The sequence below is a fragment of the Triticum dicoccoides genome, chromosome 6B (assembly GCF_002162155.2).
Source record: "Triticum dicoccoides isolate Atlit2015 ecotype Zavitan chromosome 6B, WEW_v2.0, whole genome shotgun sequence".
Lineage (NCBI taxonomy): Eukaryota > Viridiplantae > Streptophyta > Magnoliopsida > Poales > Poaceae > Triticum > Triticum dicoccoides.
The window spans coordinates 93,235,192-93,247,991 of record NC_041391.1 but is presented as its reverse complement, the minus strand read 5'-3'; the positions used below and the strand labels follow the sequence as shown (position 1 = coordinate 93,247,991).

Below are 12,800 nucleotides of genomic sequence, written 5' to 3'. Positions count from 1 at the left end.
TATACGCCATGTTATGGTGATTATTTTTTAGAAAAGTCCACATTTCAACTCCAAACTAACCACTTGGTTTAATTTATAACCATGAACTCTCAAACACATGTGAAAAAAAAGAAACAAAAGAAGGAGGAGAAGCGCGAGGAACCTTTTCTTTGTTGTTGTTGGTAGAAACCAAATTTGTTACGGCTGTGCCTGAGCCAAGAACATTCTGCAGGTTTCTACAAATGATATGTATAGCAAGAGGACGTTCAGGGACTGGTGCATCGCCCTCTGAATTTCTTTTGGTCAGAATCTTCAGTGGGACATAAAACTAGGAGGAAGCCAAACCCCTCTCGTTTCGTCACGCTTTTAACAGAAACTCTCCATTTTGACGAAATCTCCTGGTTTTATAAATAAAAACCGTTGAGCACCCGCGCAGTAGCACCACTTATACCAATCCTAAAAGATTATAATGAAAAGAAATGAAAAAGCACGCCCACCGCGCGCCCTTCATACGGATACAGTAGCATCCTTCTTCCCAGCCAACTAATAGTGAGAATCCTGATAAAGATCCAGCAAAAGTTAGGTTTTGCAAGCAGTAAACTAATTCTCTCTGGCAGCAAGTACAAACAAGTTGACAAGCATGTAGCACTACACAAGGAACCAATGCTGTTCTTGCTAAAAGAGAAAGAGTAAGATTACCTGCCAGATTGTACGACGGTGCGATAAAATTTAATTTCAGTAACCCATACTCTAATAACATAACAAAGTAGGAGTAGTAGGCAGAAGAAGCATGTTCCAGTTGCAGTCGGAGAGAGATATGGTGTTATTGCAGCATTCACTTCCCCAGACTGTTGTAGCAAAAATTTAACTCCTAGCTACAAAAACATAGAGGCCTAGCCTACAGGTTGACCTTTTGCCAGTATCAAACAAATGCTACATGTAAGCAAAAGATCAAATCAGCAATTAAGCATCCCGTGCATGTGTATAACTGAAAAGACAATTAAGTTCCCCACACAAGCAAGTGTTTCTAGCCCAGCTTAGGTAGAAGAAAGCCATAATTGTGCAGGGTAAGACCGTAGGAGAAGTTTCAGCAGACCGGCAGTATTCTCATCGCCTCCCCATGGAAAATTTCCACAGGGCACTATTTTTGGATTCAGGAACATCTTTTGCAGTTTTAACAGGGGTAACTTAATAAGTTACTGGAAATATTACCAAGGAATTTTTAGACTAAGAAATAGATGAGACTTATGCGGAAGATGATGCAATCTTCAGGCATCAACACCATCTACAAAATGAGCACAAGACAGTGAAATCTTCAGGCACCAATGCCGTCTATGGCTGTGGGGTTGACCACTGACAAATCATGAATATGCTTCTTTACATGGCGCTCGGTCCGAATGAAGCATTCCTGAATTCAAAACATGACACTCAATCCGTATTTAGTAGGGCTAATCCTGAATTCAAACCGAGCATCTCCGGAAGCTCTGTTTTCCATTTGTAGCAGCATGTGCTGATAAGCCACCGTTTCACTGCTGTACTCATTATATATACTTCAAATTCAATTTTGTCTAGCGCCTTTGCATTCAATACAAAGAACCTCGCAAATTCAAGCCGTTTCCCATAGCCCAAGAATGACCATAACACCACTTTTTTTTAGGTGGGTACCAACATTTTTCCTCTATATACATGCCACAAGTATTGGGTACCAACATTTTTCCTCTACTTGTGTCCCTGAAAACATTTGCTCTTCTACTGATTTACCAGAGCCCACAACGAGGTTTCCTGCTGATTCTTTTATGTTCATGTGAAAGATATAAGAATCTCCAGCGACGAGATGTCGTCAATTTCATTGAAAATACTAGATGACCAAAGGAGTAGTATTTTTCAATCAAAGGGCAAATAGGTAGATTAAAAAAGCCTTCTACACAACGAATGGTAGTTTTAGCAGACCGAAATCTGGTCTTGCAAGTAACAAGGTTGTCTCTATCTTTAGCAAATAGGATTGAACGATCTTTAGAGATGTTTAGAATTACTAGTACTTATCTAGTAGTAATGTTGAAAACAGGTTAAGAAGCAATATACACCAGAATCACTGGCAAAGCCAACACTATCTTCAGGTCCTTAGCCCAATACGACGCTGTTAAGAAAATTACTTGCAAATCTGCACAAGGATGTGACCAATTCCATTTCAGTGAACTCAACTATAATAACAGATCAAACAGTAGCCAACTGAAGCATGTTGATCATCAGCAGAACTTCTAGCTGATAACATACAGATATATCTTAAAATTACAGAGAGGCATCTCCTTCCTAGCTAGAAAGTCATAGGGGGCTAAGCCACAGGCTGACCTTTCATAAGCCATAATTAGCAGAATATCCAACACCCAGCATAGGCAGAACAAAGCCATAATTGCATAGGATAAGACCCTAGGATGAGTTTTGGCAGATGGAGTTACCACTTACCAGCTGCCTCGAGTTACAACTTTTGGCAGAATATTTTTGCATCCCTCCCCATCAGAATTTTACTTCAGTGCAGTTATTTTTTCATCCAAAAACATCTTTACCAGTTTTAACAAGGGCAACTTCATAAGTTACCGGAATAAGAGAGGAGCTCCAGACTAGAACTTGGGCAGACTTATGTGAAAGACGATGCAATCTTCACGCGTCAATGTCGTCTACAAAATGCACACAAGACACTAAGATGGTGCAATCTTCAGGCATCAATCTTGGCTATGGCTGCTGAACGGGTCAACCACTGACAAATCATGGATGTGCTCTACGAACTGGTGCTCGGTACGAATATATCTCCTGAATTCAAATTGAGCATCTCGAGAAGCTCTGTTTTCTACTTGTAGAAAACTGTGTTGATAAGCCAACGATACACTGTTGTAGTCACCGAATCCTTCGAATTCAACTTTGTTTAACACTACTGCATTCAAAACAAAGAACCTGGCGAATTCATACTGTTTGTCATTGCCCGTGAATGGCCGAAACACCACTCTCTTGAGATGGGTTTGAAGGCATTCAATTGGATGTAGTGGGTCATACCGAGGCCCATTTTTCTTATCCTGCTCATTGTGTTTGTGAAACTGCAAATGGAAATAAGAGGGATATGTTGAAGCTGTTGCAAACTAGACTAGATAATATGCCAATCAAATCAGATATTTGAAGCAAGCAAAGATGAGTACTCACAATGACATAGAGCTGTTCCAGACAAGGAAACCGCCTGAGGATGTTAAGAACTGGGTCCAATTCATGGCCAGAAGACCTGAGAGCCAAAATCTTGACGGTGCGCATTGAGTTTGCCGAGCTGACTGGGCTTATTCCCTGAAGGAAACAAACAATAGATATAGAAAGACATAACAAATAAGTAATTATCTGCATGAAGGAATGCCAAATGCAAGATTCAAGGATGCTGCTACTGCTACCTGGGAGACTAGGAGCTTGGAGACGACGAGTAGCAAAGGGCCCAATATCTCCAGTTTAGGCGCCCTAACTACCCGGATAGTAACACAATCATCGTCATAGGCACCATAATAAGGTATTAGTAACCTTACAAGCCGAGGAGCATCCTCGATGACCAGTTCTCCTTTTTGTTTGGAGCTATGGAAATAGAAGCCGATGCTCCTGATTTTCGGCGAGCTAATACGGAGGCATCTCACACCAAAAACTTTGGACACGTAAAGACTCTCCAAGGCATGGCAACCAGAGAGCAAATCGTGGAAGACATCCTCCGAGATGTAAACGTCCATCAAGGAGAGCTGCTTGAGGAGGGGGAAGTTCATGGACGGCCCGATCTCGTTGGGGAAACCACAATGGCTCATCTTGGCAACGAGGAGGGTGGATGCAGAGCGGAGCGCAGATGGCAGCAGCTGGGGGTTGGCGTAGCTGATATCGAGCTCCTCGAGGTTGGCGAGTGCCGGGGAGTGAAGCCAGCTCTCCGCCTGGGCGCAGAGGTCGTCGGCGCCTGGGTCTCCGGCGCCGGGGCAACGCAAGTAAAACCGGCGGGCAGGGCCAGGGTGCTGTGAGATTATCTCGGAGACGGCGGAGGGTAGGACGCGGAAGGAGGTGCGGGCGGGGACGCAACGGGAGGAGGTGCGGACGGGGGCGAGGGTGGCCGCGAGATTGAGAGGCGCGGAGCGCCACAGGTGGCGCCATCGGCGGGAGAGGACCGGCGTGCGGCCGCCGTCCTTGGTGGGGAGGAGGGAGATGATGGAGCCAAGGACGACATCGGGGAGCCCGCTGATGAAATCGTCGGCCGTCTCGTCACCGTGGCCACTCCTTGCCCGCTTCTCTGCAGCTCCGTGGGGTTCGGGCTTGTCGGGCCCAGGCGCCGCCGCCGCGGCCTCCCTCTTCCCCATGGCCGGCGGCTGGCGAGCACGAGACGGAGGATTTGGATCCTCGCCACCAGTCACCGCACGCGGCCTTGCTCCGACAAGGGCTCGCTCGATGCGACTGGAAATGGGGGAGCTAGGGTTTGCTGCCTCGACGGCGAGGCTCGGGATTTTGGGGGGAGTCGGGCAGGCTCACTGCTCAGTGGTTTCGCCGTGTGGGCAATGCGGGCTGTTTTTGTCCCAATTTGCCTTACCAAATTGTTGGCATGACCAAAGTGAGGGCATGACAAAAAATTGGCATTGTTTCGAAAAAATCCAAAAAAATTGGCAAGTTGTTATTGTTTGGTTTATAGCCATTGAACCCCAGAATGTTGCAGATTTTACATTTGGTTTGACAACTTGAATTGGTATGTGCTTTTAGTTATAACTAGTAATAATGTACGTGTAATGCACGTTTATATTAGGTAGGAAATTAGTTGCATTTTATATTAGGTAAGATATATCTGTTGTACGTTGGTATTTAGTAAGATATCAATTATTTTTTTGCGGGAATGGTAGGATATTAATTACATGGCAGATTTCATGGGATAGCGTTGAGTCATATATGGCAGTGATGGGTAATTAGAGCGTTAAACGTGTTTGGTGCTCAACATTGGAGCGATTTGAACCGCTAGATAACATGATTTGACGGTCGAGATGGTTTGGATCTGCCTCTTTGGATTTTTTATATTGGTATAGATATAGATGTTGAGCTAATAACAAATAAATAAATAACTTTGTTTTTGTGATATGAACACTTAATTAACTGTAACATGCAGACAGAGAAACCATAATCTTTCTTGAGAAGGAGGACAGGAGGAGGCGGCTGCTTTTGAATTGTGACAACTTTATTTAAGAAACAGAGTTGTCAAACTCTGAGGCTACCATGCTAATGCATTTAGAGCAACCACAATAGCTTCCCTATAAAGCCTTCTATAAAAGCAATTTTACGTGATGGCCGTATAATTGATGGAAAGTTTTGTGACAGCCACTATTCTTAGTTCACGTAAAATCTTTACTTTTTTCTATTTTACATTTAAAAGGCCTAGCTTCCTAGGGCTCGTAAGTCAGTGACATGGGTGAGCAGCGGTGAGGCACGACGGCGAGCGCGTGATTGGGAGGAGGGAGGGCATGGTGGCACATCGGGCCGCTGATGAGTGATACTTTTTGCGCTCATCTCACCGTTGTTTACACTATATAATCTCGGATTTTTCAAGAAAATCATTGTAATATTGCCACTAACGATTAATGAATGTCAGAGATTATGAAATACTTTGTTCAACATGTTTCCGCAGAAAAAAAATAGAGTCTAAACATGGAAGAGGATCATCACATACGAGAAAACACGAAGTTTGGTGGAAGAGACAAGTCAGTAGGAGCGTGCAATTTTTTGTGCTCCAATGAAATTCGAGGAGCTCATGCCCAACAAAACAAAATCAAGTTCAAACAGTGCAATTTTTTGAAGTTTCTTTGAGGGCCAGTTCTCTTTCACAGGCTTCTCAAAATGCCATAGCATCGTGAAAATTTGCATGCACCTTTGCGCACTCGAGCATCTTGGATGCAAAAAAAAGCAGATTTCTTTGAACTTGTTTTTGCTGTTTTTTCACGAATTTGCTGTTCATGAGACCAATTCAGCGCTCTTGGGAATGGCCGAATGGGCCTCGATTTGACAGGCTGCGCAGCTGGGTGCCGAACGGCAGTGTTCGATCAAGCATCAAAGCAGGCTACTAGCAGACCAAACATTATCAACTGAGACATTGCCACGCCCATTCATGCCAAATTTTTAACTAACCCATAGAACAATCACAATCAAGCTGGCATCATGCAATCAGGCAGATACATGGCAATTCATATTCCATGTCACGGTTGACACTAGAATTGCAGAAGAGTTGATGCAACAGCTGCCTTATATAAATAGTCGGTGTCACAGTGTGTATAAATACAATTCGGACATAATATACTCTAAGCAACAAAGAACAGATATCACAAATGGGGGAAAGGGGAGAAAAAAAATCACAATGTACGCTGCTGCAGGTTTCGTAGACAGTGGTTCTCAGCAGCATGGGCGGCTAACCAAAGGGGCAACAATTAATTTAGATAAACTCCTCCCGTCTTCATCTACAACCAAAAAATCCCATCTAACCCCCTCCGGTATTTACACGAGGGGGGCAGATACTCTTGAGCGCCGATGATCCGATCAGCAGTTGACGCCGCACTGCCCCATGGCGACGGCCTTCTGGGTGTCGGATATGAACGGGTCGATCTTCACCCACAGGAGGGAGAAGATGGAGGCGAGGAGGATGGACCAGACGATGACGATGGTCGGCGTGCGGTTCTGCTTTCCCATGAGACCCTTGAGGAAGGGGTAGAGATGGAGGATCACCCAGATCGAGAAGAAGAGCTTTCCGAAGAGCGGGCCCCAGGATTGGTAGCCGCTGTTGATGGCGTATGATATGCCGGCCACCATGCCCACAAGGTTGATGACCAGGACGGTGGTCGGAGGGATCAGGAGACTGGTCCACTTGAACACGTATAGCTCGGCGAAGTCGCCGTCCTCGTCGTTCGCCTTGGATGTGACAGTGAAGTTGGTGTCGATCCCGGCCAGCACCTTGAGCAGACCCTGGAACACCGCGAAAAGATGGGCAGATGTGCCACCGATAACCCAGAATTGCTCGTTTCTCCACCAGTCCTCGATGCCGACACCACTCCATCGGAGCTCCAATATACCAGTGGCAAAGATGGAGGCAAACATGAGAATGAAGAACATCCCAGCATAATTACTGATCTGCATATCAGAAAGAAGAATATATCAACATCAGACACAATGACACCTGATTGTGAGGGTTTTAGCAATGCGAGATTTAACAAGAGAAACATAGCTCTGCACATGTGAAAGGGTTTCTTTCTTGTGACTAACCTCGGGGATGATAAATTTGTTGGTGAGGAGGCAGATAGCAGGAAGCACACAATAGGCGATAAGTGGGAGGGATGTTAATGGATAAACAATGGTGTTGATGTAAGCCACCCTCTCCAGAAGTTTCAACCGCCCACCGTAATTGTACCAGATAGGACAATGTCTGCTAAACAGAATTTCAACTGACCCAAGGGCCCATCGGAGCACTTGATTAAGACGGTCAGACAGATTGATTGGCGCAGAACCCTTGAAACAAGGCCGTGGTGGCATGCAGTAGATTGATATCCACCCTCTTGCGTGCATTTTAAACCCAGTAAGAATATCTTCAGTAACTGAACCATAGATCCAGCCAATCTGAAACAAAATAAAAGAAAATCTCACTTCCAGTTTCGTATCTCCGCATAGAGAAAAGAATGACGGAAACTATGACTCTCAAACTAACCTCTTTTCCCCATTCGGTCTTGTCCTCGTATCCACAGCTGATGACATGGATGGCTTCCTTTAGTAGAGAAGCTGGGTTTGTTGAAGGTGGTATGCCTCCTTGAGTCATAAAGGTGGATGCAGTAAATATAGGAGACTGACCAAATCGTTTCTCCAATCTCTTCTGGGACATAAGCATTGACCTTTCATCCTCATAACCTGATGAGATTCAGAAAGAGCGGTTAGCTGAAGCAAGTCATAACTCGGAATCTCAAGAACCAAAGCGAAGACGAAATAGAAGCATAATGCTTTAGTGATGCAGTATATACAGCGCCTTGTCTTCAGATGCCAAGAATAAATGTTAAGGTAAAAATTGCAAGCACATACCTTCTATACCCTCTTCTATATCATCCATGTTGAAGATGGGAGCAGAAGACTCGGTTCTCTTCATCATTCGGTTTTTGTTATCCATATAGCTCTTGCTCTTTTTCTTTCTACCACCGCAGCAGCTCTTAACAACAATGTTAGGTTCCAAATCAGCCTCAGTTAATACAGGATCATAGCCATACAAGGCCTGCCTGTTGAAACAGCATCCTGTTCCGACATACATTGGACCCTGGATGCCATCTAAACCTTTCATATTGATCTGCAAAGAGGAGAACCATGTAAGAGACAAGAAAGTGTTGTCGTCATGATGAACACAGACACCACTAGACTTACATCAAAGAAAACTATGTTGCGATTAGCATATCGATCGTGCAAATCAATGCCATCAAATCTTTGTGGAAATTGGACATAGCAAGTTTTCCTTCCTAGAGCGGGATCCATCATGAAGCACATTGCTTCTCTAAGAGCTTTGCTGCTATTGAAGTAGTGATCACAATCCACATTAAGAAGATAGGCACCATTTGTCAACACGGCAGACACGCGAATCTGCCAACCAGCAAAAGATATGCAATCATATAATTAGCAACGAACCAGATAAGATCCAATGCAATGTACACAAGCAAATTCGTGGAACAGAACACATACCAATGCATTCATTGCACCAGCCTTCTTGTGATGCTGGAAACCTGGTCTTTTTTCACGAGAGACATACACAAGTCGTGGCAACTCATTACCATCAGTGTCAAGGCCACCACTGTGCCCCAAGAACACCTGAATTCCACGAAAAGCAAGTTTAATACATAAGATTCAAATTAAGTTGACATTATTTTCAAATGACAGACGCATTGAAGTAAAAAGTACCTGAATCATGCCAGGATGGTCCCTCGGGTTATTCCCAGGCCAAGCGGTGCCATCAGCCATGGTCCACCCCTCTTCAGGCACTTTTTGGGCTTTGGCAACAAGTGCATTGATTCGTATCTTAAATTCTTCATACTCTCTCTGAAACAAAGCATACCCCAAAGTTAATATCCAAGCAGAATTTGCGGAAAGAGCAATCTAAGCATGTGGCTTGTAGCTTACCTTCATTGCTCGTCTTTCCTTCACAAAAGAAGGCTGGATCTTGTCCTTGAGGTAATCTATTTTTTGCTGAAAGTAAAACTCTGGGGCCCTTGGTTCAATGTTGTGCTTCTTGCAAAATGGAACCCACTTCCTAGCAAATTCTGCAGTTTCAGAGAGTGACTCAAACGTCAACATAGCCGAACCATCATCAGAAACATAGCATGACACTTTGTCGACAGGGTAATCCACAGCAAGAATGGACAGGACAGTATTTGCTGTGATCAGTGGAGGTTCCTTCAGTGGATCCACTGTACTGACAAAGATATCAATGGGACACAGCTGTGATGGCTCTCCCTCCCTATCATACCTGCAACATTAGATTATGCACCTCAGGACACATAATAATATTAATGAAAGATGTTATGGTGCCAAAAATCATGAACAAATGTAGACCCATTTGTCGTAACTTACCTCAATGCAAGCCTGTCAAGGTATGTTTCACGGTTGATTGGGTACCATTTTGGAAACTGATCGAGAAGCCAAGACAAGGCAAACCAAATTTCACAGATAACAGACACTAGCCATAATCCATAAGCATCACGCACTGGATGACTGACACGATACTGGAAGAAGAAGCACAGGATGATAAGTCGGAGAATGATCACTATCCGGTAAAGGTTGAGCTGGTTTGCAGGAATAGGCACTATACGGCTCAGAGGTAGACGTGCATCATCAACCCTGCCAAAGACAAGTACAGATATCTCAGTTTCATTGAGTCATTTCAAATCGAACATCAAACTGCAACAACACTACAAGTAAAGCATAGTCAAGACAAAAATTATAGATCATAATCAACCCAGAAACATAAAGCTATCAGAATAGACATTGATTATAATGGAGAAAGGTTATTTATACATTTGCATATCTTCACCATTTGAGCCAGTTCCTTCCATGTCTCCTCCTCCTCCTCTTGCATCTGGATATTTATTGGTCACCTGCATCATGTTTTTGTCCTGCTTAACCCTCCAGCTTTCAACTCTTTCCTTCCAGTCAACACTGTTAAGCCCATAGGAGTTCAAATCCTTCGAAGGGTCCACAATCCTCACAGGAACTGATATCATAGTAGAGAAATGTTAATATTTTCATCAGATAAGCAGACAAATTCTCCAAAAGATGCTATTATGACAGATAAGAATATACCTGGGACACTTGGATCAACATAGCTTGACGTTGGGCTGCGGATAGAGTGGCGATCGGGGGAAGCATCAGGGATTTCCCCGGACATCTGAAAAAGATTTTCAATGCATTAATGCACAAGAGCAAGGAGTTCTCACGGAAACAAACTCAGCTTTCATCAATGCATGAGAAAACCAAGCGTCTGAATGATAGGTATTTACCTGTTGCCCACTTGTGAGCCGAGGAATACGATGATGAGGTTCATGGCGAGAAGATGAAGACAAATCAATGTCTTCTCCTTGCCACTCTGGACCTTTGCCATTCCCTTGCTTATAGTTGAACTCATTGTCCAGGTCATCAACATCTTCTTCCTCCTCATCACCCGGAACCCGGGGGCTACCTGAATTTTGTCAAGTGATGTATACATCCATTAGCATGATTTATAAACAAAAACATAAGAATATGAGGGCGACGGGTTTAATTTTATATGTCAAGCAGCAGGCAACAACCAGTATACCACAACTTTGGCTCATATAAAGCAGACTTCCATATGCAATTCTCATACAGATGACATAACAAATCAACATGTTGTGTAGAAACAAACCTTTGAGCCTCTTGTATCTAGTCTTGCACTGGGGACAGCATTTGACCCCATCCTTGCGCTCATACTCATAGCAAGGGCGGCAGACCGGGAAGGCGCACTCGTTGCAGGCGACAAACACATCACCAGTGGCCGAAACCCCAACAGTGTCGCCACATATCTGGCAGGCCTGACCAACCGTGCCTTTGACCTCCTTACCCTGCATCAGCAAGATCAAAACAAGGTGAGCACACACCCATACGAAATCACACAAGTTGCCTGGAGACACAGCAATCCCCCATGTAGCATAATCGGCCGGTCAGCAACTGATCCTCCATCCTCTGCTTGGCTTAAAGATGAAACTATGATCCAAGTGTCGGGAACGGCATGAATTGCACGATGTTAGGGTAAGGTAGGCTCATCGGTGACCACTAAACATGGTCCCGATATGTCGGTGAGGTTCGGCAGATAACATCCCCCAATTGCTCCACCACTCGTCAACTGTTCCTCACACGAACGGGGCCACCCCGCCATTAACGGACAGGGGAAATGCGGCAAATCTACGAATCCAACGCACTGCTACAAGCACCCCCACAGATTCATACGTAATTGGGGGAAATTGGAGCTGTTACACCCAACACCGCAACCTAGGTCCACGCACACCAGATCGATGCACCGACGCGCGGACGCGCGCACCGGATGAAGGAGCCGCGACGAACAGAGATGGCACCGACAAATTTAGGCAGGCAGGAAGAGAGAGGGGGAGGCAAATTAAACGTACCGGGGCGGGCGCGTCGCCGTCGTTGCGGATCATGACGAACTCGTTGCGGTTGTGCGACCCCGCGACCATCCCCCGGTTGGCCGCCATCTTCCCGCCGCACCCTCACACCCCACCGGCGGCGGTCTCTCACTCGAGCGAGAGAGAGAAGGGCACGGAAAGGCCGCTCTAGATCCGAGAGGAATTGGTGGAGATCACCACCATTCCCAGATCCCCCGCGAGCTCGCTCTCGCCCTCTCTCAGCTCGCTGCTGCTGCTGCAATGCCGCCGCTGCCTGCCCCCTCCCCCTCCAGTCCTCCCTTCTTACATACGCACGCGCTCGGCCAGTTCAGCTCAGTAGGTGGGGTGGAGTCGCGGTCGCCTCCCCTCCTACCGGCTACCGCCCGTCGCCCGGTTCGGATTCGCTGGGCCGTCCGTGTCACGGGCCTCGCGGCGCTGGGCACAGGCTGGAGCGAACGGTGACCGGCTGCAGCCGTTGGATGTGTCGGTGTCGGCGCCTGGAGGATGGAGGCCGGACCGAAATGCCCCCTACCTGCCGCTCTTCTTTCCTTATCAGTCAGTGGATTTTTTTCCGGCTGGTTGTGTTGATTTATTTGCTTTTTTATTGGCTGGGAAACGGAAATGCCATGTGCGCCATGCGTGTTGCATGTGAGTTGGCATCAAATCGATGGGCATGTGATTGTTGTTAGACCCAGAGAACATTGTGCTCACCAACCATGCTCCTACGAGCATGAATCGGTTTAGAGTTCAGAGTCTACCTCACAGCAATTGTGCGCGAATTCCGGCATACTTAAAATGCAGTGTGTTTCATTGTTCTACGGATCTGGATGTAATTCTTATTATTTCCGGTGTTCGTTGTACTGTCATGATTAAATATGAATAGATCACAAGCTTTCCCGCAAAAAAAAAATATTGTATGTTACTCTGAAATTCCTGGGTTTCAAATCATATGCGAAAATTAAGTGCACGAGAAAGAAATAGACGGTGCAAAGTTCGATTGCAAGTCTAGACTTTCTCTTGAGTTTTAAATAACGAGGTGCCTGAAAAGGGCCTTGGTGTTTAAAAATTCAAATAAGGAGTTTGAGAAGGGCTTATGGAAATTATTAAGTCTCACTTTTCTTGTTTATGCAACGG

At 45.4% G+C, this 12,800-nt stretch overlaps 2 protein-coding genes across 3 annotated transcripts; both read right to left on the bottom strand.

Moving 5' to 3' along the window:
- Positions 1-2,201: 2,201 nt before the first annotated feature.
- Positions 2,202-4,520, bottom strand: LOC119324819 (F-box/LRR-repeat protein At4g14103-like). Of its 2 annotated transcripts, none has more exons than XM_037598586.1 (3): positions 3,405-4,520; positions 3,172-3,306; positions 2,202-3,068 (listed from the first exon to the last, which is right to left on the bottom strand). In XM_037598586.1, exons 1-3 carry the CDS (start codon positions 4,338-4,340, stop codon positions 2,700-2,702), a joined length of 1,440 nt encoding a protein of 479 aa, XP_037454483.1. In that variant the 5' UTR covers positions 4,341-4,520; the 3' UTR covers positions 2,202-2,699. The 2 variants fall into 2 exon arrangements, with proteins under 2 accessions (XP_037454483.1, XP_037454484.1); XM_037598587.1 differs by having other exon boundaries at positions 3,408-4,520.
- Positions 4,521-6,230: 1,710 nt separating this feature from the next.
- On the bottom strand, positions 6,231-11,950 carry LOC119323313 (probable cellulose synthase A catalytic subunit 1 [UDP-forming]). Its single transcript, XM_037596931.1, has 14 exons — positions 11,670-11,950; positions 10,913-11,108; positions 10,530-10,708; positions 10,333-10,417; positions 10,048-10,243; positions 9,604-9,870; positions 9,154-9,499; positions 8,935-9,072; positions 8,719-8,844; positions 8,407-8,619; positions 8,074-8,332; positions 7,709-7,905; positions 7,270-7,620; positions 6,231-7,137 (listed from the first exon to the last, which is right to left on the bottom strand). Exons 1-14 carry the CDS (start codon positions 11,754-11,756, stop codon positions 6,550-6,552), a joined length of 3,228 nt encoding a protein of 1,075 aa, XP_037452828.1. The 5' UTR covers positions 11,757-11,950; the 3' UTR covers positions 6,231-6,549.
- Between the last annotated feature and the right edge of the window lie 850 nt (positions 11,951-12,800).

Coding starts and splice junctions, on each gene's coding strand:
- LOC119324819 (XM_037598586.1), bottom strand. CDS start 4,340: ATGGGGAAGAGGGAGGCCGCGGCGGCGGCGCCTGGGCCCGACAAGCCC. Junction 3,307..3,404: donor AGCTCCTAGTCTCCCAGGTA/GCAGTAGCAGCA, acceptor TGTTTCCTTCAG/GGAATAAGCCCAGTCAGCTC. Junction 3,069..3,171: donor TGGAACAGCTCTATGTCATT/GTGAGTACTCAT, acceptor TTCCATTTGCAG/TTTCACAAACACAATGAGCA.
- LOC119323313 (XM_037596931.1), bottom strand. CDS start 11,756: ATGGCGGCCAACCGGGGGATGGTCGCGGGGTCGCACAACCGCAACGAG. Junction 8,333..8,406: donor GCAACATAGTTTTCTTTGAT/GTAAGTCTAGTG, acceptor TCCTCTTTGCAG/ATCAATATGAAAGGTTTAGA. Junction 7,621..7,708: donor AGACCGAATGGGGAAAAGAG/GTTAGTTTGAGA, acceptor ATTTTGTTTCAG/ATTGGCTGGATCTATGGTTC.